Here is a 17852-nt window from a genome sequence, read left to right as displayed (position 1 = left end):
GTATCCAGTTTGATCCCGGGCTGGTTGGGGGGAGTGATAGAACAACGCTCTCCCACATCCACATCCACATCCACAAATGAGGTGCCCTTGAGCAAGGCACCTAACCCCCAACTGCTCCCCGGGTGCCAGGATTAAGGCTGCCCACTGCTCCAGGGGTGTGTGTGTGTGTTTGAAATGGTGTAAACTGTGTGTGAGTGTGTTGTATACCCCCAGATGGGTAAAATGCAGAACACAAATTTCTTGTATACAAGTATACTTGCCTATAAACCTTATTCACATTTACATGTCTATAGTACTTGGCTGATGAGGTCTGGTCACGTAGAGGGGGACCTTTAAAAAGTAAAAAAGTGACCTATTTTACAGTGTAAATCTAATTAGTTATTTTCAATAATCAATAATGTGTTACATAGCCTAATACATTTAGGGGTGAATCCATCCATAGAAGTATTTTTGTTAAAAAGTGTTTAGTATAAGATTGATTTCATAGGCGTACAGGAAAAAAACTTAGAATGTACTTACTTTTATGTGAGTAAAGAAGTTGAATCACTTGTACTTTTACTTGATTGTGGAAAGTGTGTGCCTACTTTTAATGGGTGTGTGGCCCCGGAACACTTTTCCCCTAAAAGTCTACATACCCATAAGTCTACAAACCCATACGTTTCATGTTCCCCGGTGTTTCGGTGAGCCTGGAATCGTTGACGAATAATTGACGGGGTAAAAAAAAAAAAATGGACAACTGTATAATCCAACAAATCAAACACAAGTAGTACCACAATTCAGACTGTGGTAGGCCATCTGTAAACACTGGAAAACGCAGGCGCATTAGTGTCACAAAATGAGCAACAGTATGGAACTGATGGAGATGAACTGACCTGAGTGGTTATAGGTTACATAAGAGTGTTTAGCATGTAATACATATTCGTTCACGCGAGCCTGTTTTGGCTTTTCAATGTTTAATATTGGTTGAAAGTTGAAATCCGTTATAGCCACTGGAAGGAAATCAGTATTTTTCAGGTGAGAGGCCGGAACTAGCTTATACGTTAATAAATGTATCCACGCGTTTAATGACAGCTAGTTAGGACGACCTTTATTCTATTAACTTCGGCTGGTTTTGACAAAGTAACGTTTGTAAGTCCCTACTGCCTGTATCCTCGCTTTGCGCTTTCTCACAAGCAATGCATTTACTTCGAGATAGGCATACCTCTAAAATCTGCTATTGCACGCTTCAACTTCTGCTAGCAATGACTAGCTAAGTTAACTATCAGCCAAATATATAGTTATATATAATTTTGCCCATACATTTTGCATTGCATGATACGTTACTAGTATTTTGTGTCATCCATCATTATGGATAAGCGCTCAAATTATTCTGGTGCCTCAGAAAGCACCGAATCAGTTCAGACAAGTAGCTTTAACATGGGTATTAAATAAAAAGGTACTGGATAATTATAACTATTAATTTAGAGAGCATCTACTGTCAATGAGAATTCATTTATACTTCCGTTTTCTTATGGAAATGCATCTATATTTTTAATTATTCCCCTACCAGTAAGCCAGAGAGCACTGACATCACAGAGATCTGTAGTACACTGAAGGACATCATGGAGTACTCTAACAATGTAACCGAGGTAACTGCAAAAAACAAACAAACAAAATCATTTTGATGTATGGTACTATTTTTTCTCTGTAATTTGGCATTGGCAGTCCCTTCACTTTTTGAAAGCACCTTTCACTGACCTAACTCAGATATTTGGTGTGTTTGTGTGAATTTTATGTTATTGTTTTGGGTGTTTGTCTAGCCAGGTGCAGAGCCTGCACCTACGCTTGGCCCTCAGGCTTGGAAGAAGCAGTGTAGACGTCTGCTCGATGACATAGTCGAGTCTGAGGATTCTAAGCCTTTCCGTCAGCCTGTGAAGCAGGACTCAGTCTCTGTAAGAACTCCAGCTACAGAACTGCAGACAATACCATACTGTGAAGTAACTCAGGCCAGCCGTGGCCTACTGGTTAGCGCTTTGGACTTGTAACCGGAGGGTTGCCGGTTCGAGCCCCGACCAGTATGAAGTGCCCTTGAGCAAGGCACCTAACCCCTCACTGCTCCGCTGTTGTAGCAGGCAGCTCACTGTGTCGGGATTAGTGTGTGCTTCACCTCACTGTGTGCTGAGTGTGTTTCTATAAATTTACGGATTGGGATAAATGCAGAGAACAAATTTCCCTCACAGGATCAAAAGAGTATATATATTACTTACTTATACTTAGGCCAGAGAGGAACTGATGTGGCTATGTACAGTATGTGTGGTGCAGTTTCCAATAAATTAATCGATGTTCTTATCCTGTAATGCATTGGTCATAACAAACTTGTATCTTAAATGTCATTTATTTTTGACATTCAAAATAATAACCTGTTATCTGAATATCATGTTATTTGGATTTGAGATTAAGGTATCAATTAATTTTGATTTGACATTGAAACTGTGGCACTCATGATCGTGTGACTTTCACTCCTCTCAGTACAATGCAGAGGCTTTTGACCCACCAATGGATTTTGGGACTGTACGGCGTACTCTAGAGCAGGATGGATACGAGAATCCTATCGAGCTTTGCAAAGATGTTCAGCTAATCTTTGTCTATGCAAAAGCCTACTCGCCAAACAAACGCACAAAGGTTTGCTTTTCAATGCATCTGTTAATTTCAGAGACATTGTGCAATAAATGAAGTGTTAATGATGATGAAAAATCCACTTCGCCTCTCCCCTTCTCTCCTCAGATGAACAGAACAAGTGTGCGTCTGTCTGCGTTTTTTGAGGAACGCATCAGAGAGATCGTATCTGATTACAAGGCGGCATTGAAAAGCAGTGAGACGCTGCATGACAGCCAGGCCTTCCACAAGAGACAGCAATGCCAGGAGCCTCCGACACCCAACCACGGATCCATTAAGTGGGCTCTGCTGCCTGAGGAGAGAGTGCAGTCTAGCAGGTTCCCTAACTCTGATTTTCCTCAGAACACCGAAGAGATTTAGTTACTGTATATCACTTTGATCTGTGGAGGTCTAGTATCCTCCATGAAAACTTGGGAGGTATTGGGTATTGTAATCAGGTTTGGCTGTCTGTGTTTGCTTGCGTCTGCTCACATAACTTTTGAAAAACACTAGTCCGATTTGCTTATTTATACAAGGTAGAGGGGGTCATCCTATGTTGGTTCTTCTACATGATCAGGATGCTGGATTTTTATTTTTTTCTAATTTTCATCAACATTATGAGATATGGGTGATGGTCTACAGACGCCACACAGCTCTAGAGGGCTTCTGTCATTTGTTTTGACGTCAGTTCAGCAAAAAAATGCAAAAAAAACTAATTCCTGAAAAATATAGGAAGAATAAGGAGAATGGAGATTTTTCACATAAATCTCCGTTTCTCGAGGTCACCTAGTACAGTCGGTATGAAGCAAAACACTTCTGACAGGCAGCTACAGCACTAAACTCTGGGGGCATGTACGTGAGCCCCCATGTTCATGCCCCCAGACTGTAGCCCTGTAGCTGCCTGACTGCTTTAGCTGTTGGAACTAGCAACTAGCTAGATTGTTTTTTTGTTTTTTTCATACCCGACAGTACTTGGTGACCTCGAGAAATGGAGATCTATGAGATAAATCTCCGGATTTCTCCTTTAAGAGCTCTGTATATGAACCTTTTCTTGCTTTTGTCTCTTCATCAGCTAGAAAAGAGCCGCTTTGAAAACACACAACACATACAAGCACGCACACACACACGCACACACATGCGCACACACCTATACCTCTGTTAATGTCTGATTTTTGACAGATTCATTTCTATCTTTCAGACAAACCAAACCGGAGTGTATTGGCATAGATCTCTATAACGCACTGGAGAATATTGTAGAGAAAATAGATACCTTCCTCGAACAGAAAGCGACGAGTAATGTAAGTACAATGATACCTTAGATGGGCACCAAATATAGACCGTTTCAACAATAAAAACAAAAACAATTCTTGAACGTTCTATTTGGGCCCCAATCTACTTCCTCTGCATTAAGATAACATATGTAATGTTAAAAAGGAAGTCCTGTGGGGCCAACTATGATGCTGATAATGGAACTATCTTGAAAGGGTCTATATTTGAGTGCAACTGTACAGTAATGTTGATACTTTCCTCTCATGGGCCACCTGCACTGATATTGAATGAACATGGAAGTGCAGAAAAAGTCAAGTTCAAATCTCTTTCAAAACAATGCTTTGTGTGGAGTGGAGGGTCTTTTAGAGGGGTAAATCACCCACTACACTCTACCCCTACACAGTAACACACAAAATGGAGGGGCAGGGCCTAGCATATGGGGAGAATTGGGAGGGCACCTTCGTTAAACATGTGCGATTTGCTGTTTGTCTGCAGGACTTGAATGCTGAAGTGCCTGGAACATCCTGTGGACCTGGTTTGCGTCAGGTACTTTTATATCTTGCTCTCTTAAAGGTGCAGTCAGCGATTGTACGCAATTTCAAGCCCATAACATTTTTTATCACATTCAGCAATCATCTCCTCACGACTGCTAGCTGACCATTCATTCTGTAAGTACACTGTAAAAAAACAAAAAAATCAGTCTCTGTAGGCAGCCCAGACGAAAACAAAGTGGTGGCAGACTGTCCCCCAAAGAATAGCGAAAGCTTCTCTGGGAATACTGAAGGTAGGGGTGAGGTACCTCCCTGGCGTGTTTCATTTGGTCCTTGGTTAGAATGTAATGTACGTTGTTTTGGACAAAATGTCTGCGAATAAATTTAAATATAAACACAAACAAATATTACTTCCTGCGCAATCACCGACTGCACTTGTAAGGTAATTTCAAAAGAGCCTGTCTTGACAAACTAGTCCCAAATGCTCCACTTTTTGGTGTGTTTGTCTGATTGTTTTTGGTCTCTATGTTTGTCTAGCTGGGAGTAGAGCCTGAACCTATACCTGCCCCTGAGGCTTGGAAGAAGCAGTGTAGACGTCTGCTGGAAGACATATTAGAGTCTGAGGACTCCATGCATTTCCGTCAGACTGCGAACCAGGACTCAGACACTGTAAGAACCCCACTTCTGCAGACAATACCATACCATAAATACAATACCATACCGTAAACACAATACCATACCATAAATACAATACCATACTGTAAATACAATACCATACCGTAAATACAATACCATACCGTAAATACAATACCATACCATAAATACAATACCATACCGTAAATACAATACCATACCATAAATACAATACCATACTGTAAATACAATACCATACCATAAATACAATACCATACTGTAAATACAATACCATACCGTGAAGACAATACCATACTGTGAAGTAGCTCAGGCCAGAGAGGAGCTGTTGTGGCTAGAGATGTACCGTATGTGTGGTGCAGTTTCCAATGAATTAGTCGATGTTATTATCCTGTTATACATGGTTGATCTCTAGTGATGACTTGTATGTTAAGTGTATAGGATATAATGTTTTTTAACCATAGAAAATAATATCATTTTAGCACAATATTATATATGGATTTGAGTTTAAAGATTGATATATATATATTGTGTATATCACCATTATTATGGTGACTTGGTGAATTTGATGAATATTCCATGTCTGCATTCCCTATAGTTTCCAGCATGATTTATTAATAGATCAGACTAGATTAGATTAGATTCAACTTTACTGTCATTTAGCAGAGTACATGTACAGAACCAATGAAATGCAGTTGACATCCAACCAGAAGTGCAAAGAAGCATTAAATACCAAAGTGCAGGTTGAGTACAGTATTCTGTGCAGTTATGTAGATGATAGAGATTAATTAATTATGGAGGGGTGTGTGTGCCTTGCTTTTGGCCCTCTTGTCCACAATGATCTCCTTGGTCTTCTGGGTGTTGAGTGCCAGGTTATTATTTTTACACCACATAGCTAAGTGCTGAACCTCATCCCTATATGCTGTTTCATCCTCATCTCTGATCAGGCCCACCACTGTGGTGTCGTCTGCGAACGTGATTATGGAGTATCATTGGAGCCATAAACAGGGGTGCAGTCATATTATTTTCTTCATTATTTCCCTTCTGTTATACTTTTTTATTTTATACTTCTCACCACACATTGCATATCTCTGTATGTATGTTGCATGTCAACCACCAATTAGGTGGACAAGGATACAAGGATACAAGGATACAAGGATACAAGGAAGTTTATTGTCACATGCATATAGTTACTGGAAGTTGCAGTGAAATTATGTCTGGTGTCAGCCTATTTGTGCATTAATGGGGGTTTCCGACCGACTTGCCGGTCGTTAATACCGACCGATTGTTTTTTTTACTCTAAACAACCAATACAAATGCAATAAAATAATATTTCTTTTAGTAGGCCCAAGTATTGTGAATATAAATTGCCTACATGCAAATGCTCAGTGAAATTATGTCTGGCACGAAGTTCTGGAAGAACTGTCAGATCCTCATTTGTCTGCATTAATTGGGAAATTGGTTGTGGTCTATTCAGCATTTCTCGAAATATGGGGCAACATAAAGTGCAGTAGATAGGGACAGATAATTTGCTGCGCAGGTGATTTGAAAAAAAGAAAACAAACGTTTCTGCTAATGTCATTAAACATGGAGCCCCCATTCATTCAACCTGAAACTAATAGGTTGATTGAGTGGCAGAAACTTAATCTACGTTGTTTTGAACTAGGCGACTGTATAATATACTGTATAGTGTATAGTCAAATTTATTTAAGGGTGTTTCTCCTATTTTTTGATCGACTATTTGCACTGATGATGGTCTGAATGGGATCTTGAAAAAAAAAAAAAATGTTTTGCACTTTGGTAGATGATGGTCTGAATGGGATCGAAAATGTTTTGCACTTTGGTAGCACATTGCACTTTCCACCACTTTATGGATTAAAAATCTATTCTTTTGCATCGGCAACATTGGTGTGCGAGTTCATTCTTGATTGAAGGACTGACACACTATTGTAACTAACGAACCCGCCAGGCCTGGAGCCGTTGGCGCAATACCCTGTTTGCCCAAATTTTCATGCAATCCATAACTTGCAAGATCAGTCTTGATTTATCGTTGAAATTGTGTCACCCTTTTGTTTTTAGGACGATGACATCTTTGACCCACCAGGGGATTTCGTGACTGTACGGCGCACGCTAGAGCAGGATGAATACAAGAATCCTATTGAGCTTTATAAAGATGTTCAGCTGATTTTTGGCTATGCAAAAGCCTACTGCCCGAACAAACGTTCAAAGGTTTGCTTTGCAGTGTGTGTGAAACATTTGTAAATAATGCAATATCAATTTAATTATCTAGTTAATTGAATCAATTCAATTCAAATCAAGTATCGATTATGATGATGATGGTGATGATGACGATGGAGATGATTTCTTTTAGTTTTATTTTAACTTAATTTGAACTGAATCCATTTCCTCCACTTTCTTTAGATGTACAAAACGACTATGCGTCTGTCTGAGCACTTCGAGGAGCACATCTGGAACATCATATCCGATTACAGGACGGCAGTGAAAAGCACCACCAGGTTCCCTAAACTCTGTCACTTTACTCAGACCAGATCATTTTGATCTGTGAAGTACCAGTGTGCAGAATGCATTAAGGGTTAGCTCAATGTGCATTCAAGTCAGGACTAGGATCTAGGAAAGGGAAACTGGCTGTAAGACAAAGACAAGATTAATGGCATTTCATGACAGTCATATCATGCTTTGTTTTCACTGTAGTAAACAGCTGCAAAAAGTAAACAGCTGCAAAAAATGTAAATCTGTTCATTCTCAGTATAAGGAATCTCCTTGGTCTGCTTTTGGCCAGGAAAGGGCTACTGTGAAAGCTCAGACACAGGCACACACACACACACACACACACACACACACACTCACACACTCACACACTTGGCCCTTCATTAGTGTGTGAGCAACCCCCCTCTCTGCCTTGCCTGCGCAGCAACCAGAAAAGGCCTGCTCTGAAAGCTCCGGAAAAAGTGGTGGTGAAATCTTCAACCAAATCTACCTCAGCCAAAGTGACTGCAGCGGAGAGGAACTGCACGAGAACGCGCCGGCGACACGGACAACGCAGGTCCCCCACCCCCATGTCCTCATCCGATGATGAGGAGCAGGTGTCTTTGAGTAGGTGTCTCCTTAACCCAAGGAAACAACTTGGGGAAAACGTGGACCAAATGGTTCTGGCTTTTCTTTCCTTCAACTGCCTGTTGCAGGCAGAGTGAAAAGAAGAAACTTGTCTGAACTTCGAAAGTAATTTATTTCCTCAAACAGCACAATACACCAGTTGAAAGGGGTGCACTGGGGTCTAACTAGTGAAGAAGAATGATGGATGCTCTTCTCAACTCAAAAATTCATATGTCATATAGTTATAATAGTTCTCAAATAGATACCTTGCTCACTTGGTGGTAATGAGATTGAGGTATCATCTTAATATTTGTTCTCTTCTCTAGTGTGCCGTTTTTCAGACTCCAAGAGTTAAGTAAAGCAAAGAAGCCAAAATGTTAAATATTGTTTTGCTGCCCAGTATTAGAGAGCGAGACTGAAGTGAGCCTGAGCGACTGGGATGACCTTTCACCTTTGTGTCAACAACATGTTCGGAGAGACAAATGGCGGTCCAGCCAGCCTACTCGGCTCAAAGTTGGCAATTGCTTGAGAAAGGGTAAGAGTTGTCGTAATCATCACAAATGAGACTGTACCTCTGAAGTTACAAATACAACAAATAAAGCTTGTAATATAGAGTGTTTTCTCGTTTAACAACAGTATTACAAACAAAACACGTTACTTACAGATGTTGAAAGGTGCTACAGTATGTGTTTTTTTCTTGTTTGTTTGATGGCATCCAAAAATGACCTAGAAAAAGCAAGAGAATGTGAAGAAACAGTTTTGATTAACATTAAAAACATCTAAGCTCTGTGTTGTCAAGATATCCACTGAAGTTACCTTGCAAGCCAACTAGCGCCAGGCTGGCTCTCTTGTAAGACCACATTGTGTTTGCTGTATTTAATGCAATATTTTGGCTGTGTTCAAGACAACTTGTAACCTACAGAATTCCACATAGCTTCCACAAGCAACTCCACAACACAAAAGAGCTGAAATGTTAAATATTGTTTTGCTGTCCGTTGTTAGAGAGCAAGAGTGAAGTGAGTCAGAGCGACTGGGATGATATTTCACCTTTGTGTCAACAAAATGTCTGGAGAGACAGGCCACGGTCCTGCGGACCCACTCGGATCCAAATGGGTAACCACTTGCAAAGGGGTAGGAACATTGTCTTAATCATTACAGACAAGATATACCTCTGGAATTGTGTTCATATAGCAATGCCTGTTGTGTGTGATGTATGTATGCTACTGAGACCTTAAATTTCCCCTTGGGGATCAATAAAGTATCTATCTATCTATCTTTCTATGCCGATTTTGTTGTGTTACATAATCAAGATGCCAGTATATTGTGTTGACTCTGCTGTTCTCGCGCAGTTAAAAGTGAACATGAAGAGATGGCATCTGGAGGAGAGAGGAGTGAGGGCAGGATGGAGAGCGGTGTCTCCTCATCACGTTGGAACGGAGAGAGAAAAGGAGGGAGCCACCAACCAATAAAGAAGTGTGTCTCTAAGGGACGAAACGGTGGGTACTACAGTATTGCCATGTTTTGGGAGCAAACTCCTTCCAATATTCAATTATTTATCTAATTACTTATCAATGTTGAATGATTATTGACTTTACTAGAGTCTACTAGATGCACTTCACGGAGACACAACAAGTGCAAAGAGGCTGCCAGGGAAGGGAAACACTTGTTCTGCCGAAAACTACAACGGAGGCCATCCCCTAAGAAGAAGTATGCGCTCGATGACTCTGAAGGAGACCTGGAAGGTTGTCACTCGAAAAGTGGGAAAGGCTTGATCGGTGACCAAAGGCATGGAGCCAAACAGAAACGCGCCATAGCTTCCGAATCAGACCAAAGACGCTGTGGCAAGAAACAAAAAGCACGGGAGCTTTCCGAGACTGGGAGTGATCGCGAAGAATTCCATGCACGGAAAACAAAAAAGGTGGCACCATCGAGAGGTTCCCTCAGGGAGCACATAGGGAGGTTTCTCTTTGAGGGAGAGAAGAAGACCAAGACTCGACTTGGCCAGAGGGGAAGCTACAGGTCACAGAAATATATTTGCTCTAGCTCTGAGGGTGACGATGAGGAAGAGGAGGTAAGGAGCAAGACTCGCCTGAAGGCAAACCACATGTCGCAGAAACTCAGTCAGAAATGTGGTTCCTCCAGCCCTACGGAGGAGGAGGAGGAGGAGGAGGAAGAAGAGGAGGTGGAGGAAGAAGAGGAGGTGGGGAGCAAGTCTCGACTTGGTCTGACATTGCAGGGATCGGAGAAAGAGGAGGAGGAAAAGTAAGGCTCCAAGCTGAGATAAAGAGATAAAAGAGAAGATGTCAGCTAGAGAGTAAGGTGGTGCACGTGGGAGGTCCATACGATGATGATGTCTTGCATGGGAAATTCTGAACGGTCACTAAAATCTGAATCAGGAACTATTGATTGAGAAATCAGTAATTGTTTGAAAATGAAACGATTTCTCATTGGCAAGAAGTTCTAATGTTCTGCGTTTTTGTAGCTTCAGTATTAAGGTCCTTGACAGATTTTGAAGAATGCACCTGTTACTTGCAGTTACTCAGTGGTTTGTTTGTGTGTGTTCCTGCGAATGCATGTGTGTCCTTGTACAAGAGGGGTTTTCTGTGAGGACGTTTTTTGATCACTGTTATCTTATAGCCAGCACTTTTACCAACAGAATCAGAGATGTTTGATTTTGAACTTTTCTTATTAAAATAAATGATAGTTCATAGCTAAGATCTGTGTGACTGGTTGTGTTCATGAAGCAAAATTACAGGGAATGTTTAACTGTAAACAATGACATAGTGCAAGTAACTTAATGATCTGTCAGCCTATCCTGTTTGCAATGCAAATCTCAGGTCATTGCAACTGAAGACTTGTCATATTGGCAAATAGTAAAATAAATAAAAATACAGGAATGCAAGGGGGGAAAAAAATGTACTTAGCAAATCTAAGATATGTATCAAATTTTAGGAAATGTATTTATTTATAACGGCAAGAGAAGAGCACTGCTCCCTCGACTGCCCTAGGAGAAGATGTCACAAGATGGTTAGTGTGATGTCATCATTCAGCGACCGCCATAATCTTTACTAGCCATGTGAATGTTGTAGCTGTGTTGGTAAGAAACGACAGCCAGTTTTGAACGATTTTGATGTTTTAACGGTAATAATATACTCCGGTAAATGGTTTGCTCGGCTTGTTTTGTGTTGTGAAATACTTGGAATTCCTGCGTTTGGCTAACGTTAACGGACAGAGCTAGGAGCTACATTGGCTGTAAGTTAATGATATCCATCTAACAGCTAGTTAGCGGTTAACATCAAAGGGCAAGGTTAAATTAATTACTTAGTATAATTATGTATATGTTATTTCTAAAACTGTATGTATTGTACTTTCCACCGAAAACAGCCTAAGCACACTCGCAATGTCATCTTGCAAACGATTGCTGTCCGTTTTGCGACATAGAGGGGCGTCCTCAGTGATCAGAAAAGTCGCTACATGGTCACCTGTTGGAGCTGCCTTCAATGCCAAGCAACAGAGAAGACTCGACCTATTTGAGAAAAATGTCGTACGTAGTGTACTTTTCACTTCGTAGTGTACTTTTCACAGATATCAAATGTTAAATGTGGCTGGACAGTTTGGTTCATGGGCTAGAAATATAACGTTAGCACCACAAATGTTTTCTCTACAACGTAAAATGTTTTGCATACTGACTCAGTGCCTCTTTGTCAAGGGTCTGTTTGGTGTACCAGAACTGAGCTCCCCTGATGGGTTTGCGGTGGTTCAGGACAGGGCTCTGCGGGAGACCGAGCAGTTGGTTGAGCAAGCTTGCCGCAGCCCACCTGGAGCCATCACCGTGAAAACATTCGACCAACTCTCCGACACACTATGTAAAGTTGCAGATCTGGTAAACAACCTTTACTGTAGACTCCGGAATGTGCAGTTATTGCATATTTTGTGTTCTCTTAAGCTAAATTATTCCTATTTTAGCTGTAAATGTTTTTTGTAGCATATATGCTTCTGTTTTCCTTCATATATTGTGTTAACGAGTTGTAACTGAAGGATTTTAGGTTATAGGTAATACTTATGTAATTATTGCTGTTAATAACAGCAGGATGTCTTATGTAATAATGATTTGCTGTGCTGTTCTTTCAGGCTGACTTTGTTAAAGTAGCCCACCCTGATCCAGCTTATCGGGAGGCTGCTGAAAAAACCTGTATTAATATTGGCACCATGGTCGAGAAGTATGTTTCTTTATTAAATGAAGATTAACACATTTTTAAATGTGAGTGACGTCTGTTCTGACAACTTCTGGTTGTCCAACAGGCTTAACACCAACGTGGAGCTCTGCGGTAGCTTAAAGAATTTGCTGGACAACAAAGACGTAATGAACAGCTTGGACCCAGAAACAAGGTGTGTGAAAACAGCTTCTCCTTTTCTCTAGAGTGTTTTTTTGTTGTTGTTGTTGTTGTTGTTGACACCGTTACTGTTTGAATCAATTAATTTGGAGTGTTTGCACAAAACGTTCAAATATACAGGTTCAAAGAAAACACATTAACCTGTTTGGCAAATTTGAGCACACCTCTTGTTCTGCCAGTTGAGCTGTGGCAATGAAGCCCTCCATAGCAAATAATGCAGCATTACATATAATGTGAACTTGGCTTGCATTCCAGGAGAGTGGCAGAGCTGTTCATGTTTGACTTTGAGATCAGTGGGATCCACCTCAATGAAAAAAAGGTAAGTAGGAGTAATTCTTAAGTGTGTCCCCTCACCCATCCCCCTGACTTTACACCTATTTTGACATTTGACATTTGACTTTATTAATGGATGTCCGTATTTGATTAACCATGTAAATGTGTCTTAATGCAGTGTTTCCCATACATTGAGTTATTTGTGGCGGCCCACCACAATATCAACATTGACCACCACACAATGATTTTCCTGGTTGTACTAAATTGTGCTTAAATCTGGTTAGAATCATAACCACACTGCACTAATTTGTTAAAAGCTGTTGCATTAAAATTAATTCTGCAACCCTACCACCACAAATAGAATTCAATTCTGTGGGAAACCCTGCTTATTGTGTCAATATCGGCAGCATATACTTTTTGTTGTTAATGTGGGCTTGGTGGAGCTGCGGCAATTTCACCAACTGACCATTGGTCAATCTGGGTTCGAGTCCCGAAACCACTGTTGCAAGTTTCTATTGCTTTGGATAAAAACGCCTGCTAAATATCAGTCAATGTTTAGCTTAAACTTTATGTGTTTGTGTGCCTTTTGTTGCCTTGTCTTAACAGCGCAAGGAAGCGGTCAACCTCAACGTGAAGCTTCTGGACCTGAACAATGACTTTCTTGTGGGTTCTCACATGCCGAATAAGATTGAGAGGAATGCACTACCCAGCCACATTCAGCATCACTTCTTCAAAGACAGCCAATACATCCACGTCAGTGGGTTTCATGCCGACACCTCCGATGACCTGGTAGGTATTCTCTTCGCTTATTGTCCCATAGCAAGTTATGCTTCATTTTCTGTGAATACTATGGATCTACAGTACCAGTTCAGTGTTTTCTTGTGATGGAGAAGTACAGGTTTTTGTCTATTCACATACATTTCAGTTGTATGCATATGATAATCACACACATATTATTTTCATTCACAAATCTGTAGATCAAAATATATTTTTGGAAACAAAGACAAAAATGCTTATTCTATCCTACATTTAGAAGCAGTGTTCTTGAGGTCATGATGTGCATGCATTTGAATCTAGATATCTTTGGATAGAAGTGTGTCAAATGACGCAATGTTGTTCAAACCAGCACTATCGTATGTTCCTTGAACCTTTTGTTGTGCTGTTGTTCCTCATGTTGCCTTTGGGCCTCAGCTGAGTGTGTTAATCCCCCTCAGGTTCGCGAGGTGGCCTACAAGATTTTCCTCTACCCTAACACCCAACTGATGAACACATTGGAGGAGCTGTTGGTGTGCAGACACGAGCTGGCTAAACTCGTAGGCTATGACTCGTACGCACACAGGGCCCTGAAAGGGACCATGGCTAAGAGCCCAGGTAAGCCACAACCGCTTTAAAGGAGAAGCCATTGATTCTTATCCCCTCCACTTCAAATTCAGCAAATCCGCCCTCAACAAATAACTCCAGTGTTTGTACGTAATTCTGGCTCTGTAAGCGACAAACAAGGCTCGGGCTGAGCCATAACCATGCCAACCAATGAAATGAGTGCTTCGGAAGTATGGAAGGAAAGAGTATAATTTGATTGGCTGTTTAGCTCAACAATCAACAACCCTTTATCATAATCACAAACTGTATTTTCAACTCCAGAACATCATTAGTAATAGTTCATACAACAAAATCAATTTGTATGATGCAGCTTGAATATCAGGGACACACTTATATTGGTCATGCATTAAATGTGCTTGCTGCCTCTACTGGTAACTGTAATTGTAACTGACCGTACTACATATAATTTGTGCTTTGCAGAAACTGTCATGAATTTCCTGCAGCTTCTCACAGACAAGCTGTCAGACAGGTAAGGTGGCAGTGTTGTTTATCTTGTGTAAAGAGTTCTACTGACTAGAACATCTGTGCTTTTTTTAGTGTCAAATCTGTGGAGTGTAGCTACATGTGAATAACCTGCAGTTTTGAATTAGTGCTGACTGGTTTGGCCACTAGATGGCAGTGCATTCCTCTAAGTTGTACAGAACACATAATTTGCAGTAAGGGTAATCATAAAATAACTTTTTTTTAAAAAAAGCTTTATTGCACACATTGCAGTGCCATGAGTTCAAAACAGTGAAAGAAATACTACAATTTGCAGACCTTATAGTCTGGACCATTGTTCATATACCACTGCATTACTTATGATTTCAGTATTATACAGAAATTATAGGAATAATGTTTTATCCGATATTATATATTGGCATCAACTTATTTAAACTTCTCACGTATGATGAGGGCTGGTCTTTGTTCAGGGTTTGTTTTTGTATGTTGTGTTTACTGTGTGTGTTACTGACGGGGACAGGTCAGCACAGGACTTCTCAATGATGAAGGACATGAAGACCAAGCTCAACCCCAGAAATGCGGTAAGTAGGTTTGCACAGTCCAGCTGTGTTGTGGTGTAATGTTGGTATTGCCTGCTGTTTCATCTACTGATGTTAGATATCAGATGCATGAGGCAAGGAAGTATCGCTGCGCTCAGATGACAGTTTTTTAGTCCTCTTTTAATAAAGAGCAAGAGTCTCTACTGATGTTAGGCATCAGATGCATGACTGACTGATGCTGCTAGGTCTCTGTTGTCTTCATTTATGAGCATTCTTTTATTACTCAGTCTTGTTCTTGGATGCCGGGGTCAGAGGTCGGATGAATAATATCAGTGGCAAGATGGCAGTCTGCAGTGAACTGAAATATACTGTCAGAGATGGCACTTCATCCAGACATTAAACCCACAGAGTAGACGGTGGCTGGATAAGTAGCACTGCTGTCTCTATACAATAGCTGTTCCTGACCACTGATGTATTTGCTCTTGTGCAGGACCTCATGCCGTGGGACCATCCCTACTTCAGTGGGGTGCTGAGGGCAGAGAGGTGAGTGTCATGGCAACGCACAGGGGTCACTCACGGTGCTACTGAAGGGCGGATTTATGGTTTGTACTGTTATTGTGAGCGCTCGTCACGTCACGTAACTATTTGGATGCCTGTGCTATATAGTTCAAAAAAAAATGGAATAGAAATGGCTTCTACTGCCATGACCGCTACGACACACTGTCTGCTACAAAAGTAACGTCTCTTAAATGTCATTCTTGTTTTACTGTTGACGGTACCACTGGCAGAACTGCTGGTGCTGGATGCACTAAAACTAGTGATGGGAACAGTAGGCTCATTGAGAGAAACAGAAGGCCTCTGGTGAAGAATGCAGCGCCCAAATAATGACCTTATTGGACCTATTAGTGCTGGCGGCATTGTGAAGGTCACTGTTTGGGAGGATCCCTCACCGTCCTGTTAATTCCCTCTAGTTCTGGTTCTGTCCGCCGCTGGACTTGCCATCTCAGCACAAGCTGAATGTCTTTTGGATGGGATGTGTGTGTGTGTGTGTGTGTGTGTGTGTGTGTGTCTGTTGGATGGGATGTCTGAGTGTGTCATCTTCTTAGGGGGCGAATGGTCTTTTTTTTTGGTCTTCCACAGATGGGCATATGTTTTTCTTGAACAGCGCATTTTAAAGGGTTTGGAACATTTCCCCATTCCCTTTGGCTTGGCTTTAGAATGCAGTGCAAGTTACCCAGCCAAAAAGGCAAAGCTTGCTAGTCTCTTTCCACAAGACATCAGCAAACTTGTATTTCTCTCTTGGTTGCATAATTCTGCAGGTTTAGTTCATTTCAACACGTATGAATGCTTTGGGGCAAGTTCTTAACAAATAATTTGTGGACATTACATTTTGACTTGCTTACTTAACTTGCTTCACATTAAACAGTGCCGTTTAAAATCAGTAAACACAATGCAATACACATGCAATGCACCAAGCTAGGAAGACTTGGAACGAACCAGTGCTTGATTCAGTGCTGACCTTGACCTTGAGACATGCTCGATGTGGCTCTGACCAGGCCCTGATCTGGCCCAGCTTCGTTTCAGAGTTCACTCTCTCTTGGGCCGTGACCTTGAGGCCTCCGTCTAGATAGAAAAAGGCTTTGGCAGTTTATGACCATGTGTTCCAGCTAGGCACCATAAAGCTTAGTGATAATAAATACTAATATTAATCACTGTACCACATCTCTCATCCTTGTTTGGCCTAACGGCTTCTACACACAGTTGCGTTCCGTCAACGCATGCCAGTGGGTGTTCCCGACGGTAGCTATGCAAATGACTTGAAGTATAACACTAATTTGATTGGTTGGTGCCGTTCGTCGATTGGCTTGATTGGCCGGTGCCATCTGACGGTGCAGCAACAGCTGAACTTCTCAACGCGAGCGACGGGATGGTTTCGGCAACGGATGACGTGAGCCCATGTAAAGTGAATGGGATGCGTCTCCAGCACTGCAACGCACGCAACTGTGTGTAGGAGCCATATCTCCTGCTGCCATGCCTCTGTTTTCCCTTAGCTTCAGACAATACAGTGTTTCCCACAGAATTGAATTCTATTTGTGGTGGTAGGCTTGCAGAATTAACTTGAATGCAACCGTTTTTAACACATTATCGCAGCGTGGTTATGATGCTAACCAGATTTAAGTACAATTTAGTACAACCTGGAAACTCATTGTGTGGTGGTCAATGTTGATATTGTGGTGGCCCGCCACAAATAGGTCAATGTATGGGAAACACCGCATTAGTAGTAGCATAACGATGGCATAGTCCCCCATGACTTCATTCACACAGTGTGCAATGTGCCAAACAAAAAGAAGTCGTGGCAGACTTGCACAGCCTCTAAAATGGAAACTTTATTAACTTAATTTCATTCTACCGTAGTTCATTTCTCTGCTAGTTTGTGTGGAACAACTCTTAATTGCCTTGTGGTCAGACAAACACACTTTCACACACACACACACACACACACACACACACACACACACTACCAGACTAGGTCTGGGAAAGGTCCTTTTGTGAGTGAGTCCAGCGTAACAAGCATCTGCCCTCCGTCCAGCTTCCCCTGCTGGGCCCATGGCCAGGGCTGGTGGGAGAGTGTAACGTTAGCCGCCGCTGCCGTCCCACTGAGAGGA

The 17852-nt window shown here is 41.5% G+C and overlaps 2 protein-coding genes across 4 annotated transcripts in view; both read left to right on the top strand.

Moving 5' to 3' along the window:
• The first annotated feature begins 844 nt into the window (after positions 1–844).
• LOC125307817 (bromodomain and WD repeat-containing protein 1-like) lies at positions 845–10816 on the top strand. 2 transcript variants are annotated; one of them, XM_048263895.1, is made up of 15 exons: positions 845–1014; positions 1550–1628; positions 1800–1931; positions 2509–2661; positions 2764–2972; positions 3833–3932; positions 4399–4449; positions 4932–5063; positions 7125–7274; positions 7467–7561; positions 7978–8159; positions 8560–8694; positions 9162–9290; positions 9509–9655; positions 9758–10816. In XM_048263895.1, the coding sequence occupies exons 2-15, from the start codon at positions 1602–1604 to the stop codon at positions 10423–10425; spliced, it is 2310 nt and encodes a 769-aa protein (XP_048119852.1). In that variant the 5' UTR covers positions 845–1014; positions 1550–1601; the 3' UTR covers positions 10426–10816. The 2 variants fall into 2 exon arrangements, with proteins under 2 accessions (XP_048119852.1, XP_048119853.1); XM_048263896.1 differs by having other exon boundaries at positions 9768–10057.
• Positions 10817–11193: 377 nt separating this feature from the next.
• The window catches only part of LOC125308304 (mitochondrial intermediate peptidase-like), a 41251-nt gene continuing 34592 nt past the window's right edge, over positions 11194–17852 (top strand). Inside the window, exons 1-11 of one of the 2 annotated variants that reach the window (XM_048264703.1) lie at positions 11194–11411; positions 11544–11703; positions 11869–12042; positions 12291–12379; positions 12462–12548; positions 12809–12872; positions 13433–13615; positions 14041–14197; positions 14627–14675; positions 15168–15228; positions 15677–15729. In XM_048264703.1, the coding sequence (XP_048120660.1) occupies positions 11560–11703; positions 11869–12042; positions 12291–12379; positions 12462–12548; positions 12809–12872; positions 13433–13615; positions 14041–14197; positions 14627–14675; positions 15168–15228; positions 15677–15729 (1061 nt within the window). In that variant the 5' untranslated portion in view covers positions 11194–11411; positions 11544–11559. The remainder of the gene's footprint in view (positions 11412–11543; positions 11704–11868; positions 12043–12290; positions 12380–12461; positions 12549–12808; positions 12873–13432; positions 13616–14040; positions 14198–14626; positions 14676–15167; positions 15229–15676; positions 15730–17852) is intronic. The other variant, XM_048264704.1, reaches the window with a different exon arrangement.

The sequence above is a fragment of the Alosa alosa genome, chromosome 15 (genome assembly GCF_017589495.1).
Source record: "Alosa alosa isolate M-15738 ecotype Scorff River chromosome 15, AALO_Geno_1.1, whole genome shotgun sequence".
Lineage (NCBI taxonomy): Eukaryota > Metazoa > Chordata > Actinopteri > Clupeiformes > Clupeidae > Alosa > Alosa alosa.
This window is presented reverse-complemented; position numbering and strand designations above follow the sequence as displayed.

Coding starts and splice junctions, on each gene's coding strand:
- LOC125307817 (XM_048263895.1), top strand. CDS start 1,602: ATGGAGTACTCTAACAATGTAACCGAG. Junction 1,932..2,508: donor TGAAGCAGGACTCAGTCTCT/GTAAGAACTCCA, acceptor CACTCCTCTCAG/TACAATGCAGAGGCTTTTGA. Junction 9,656..9,757: donor TGTCTCTAAGGGACGAAACG/GTGGGTACTACA, acceptor TGACTTTACTAG/AGTCTACTAGATGCACTTCA.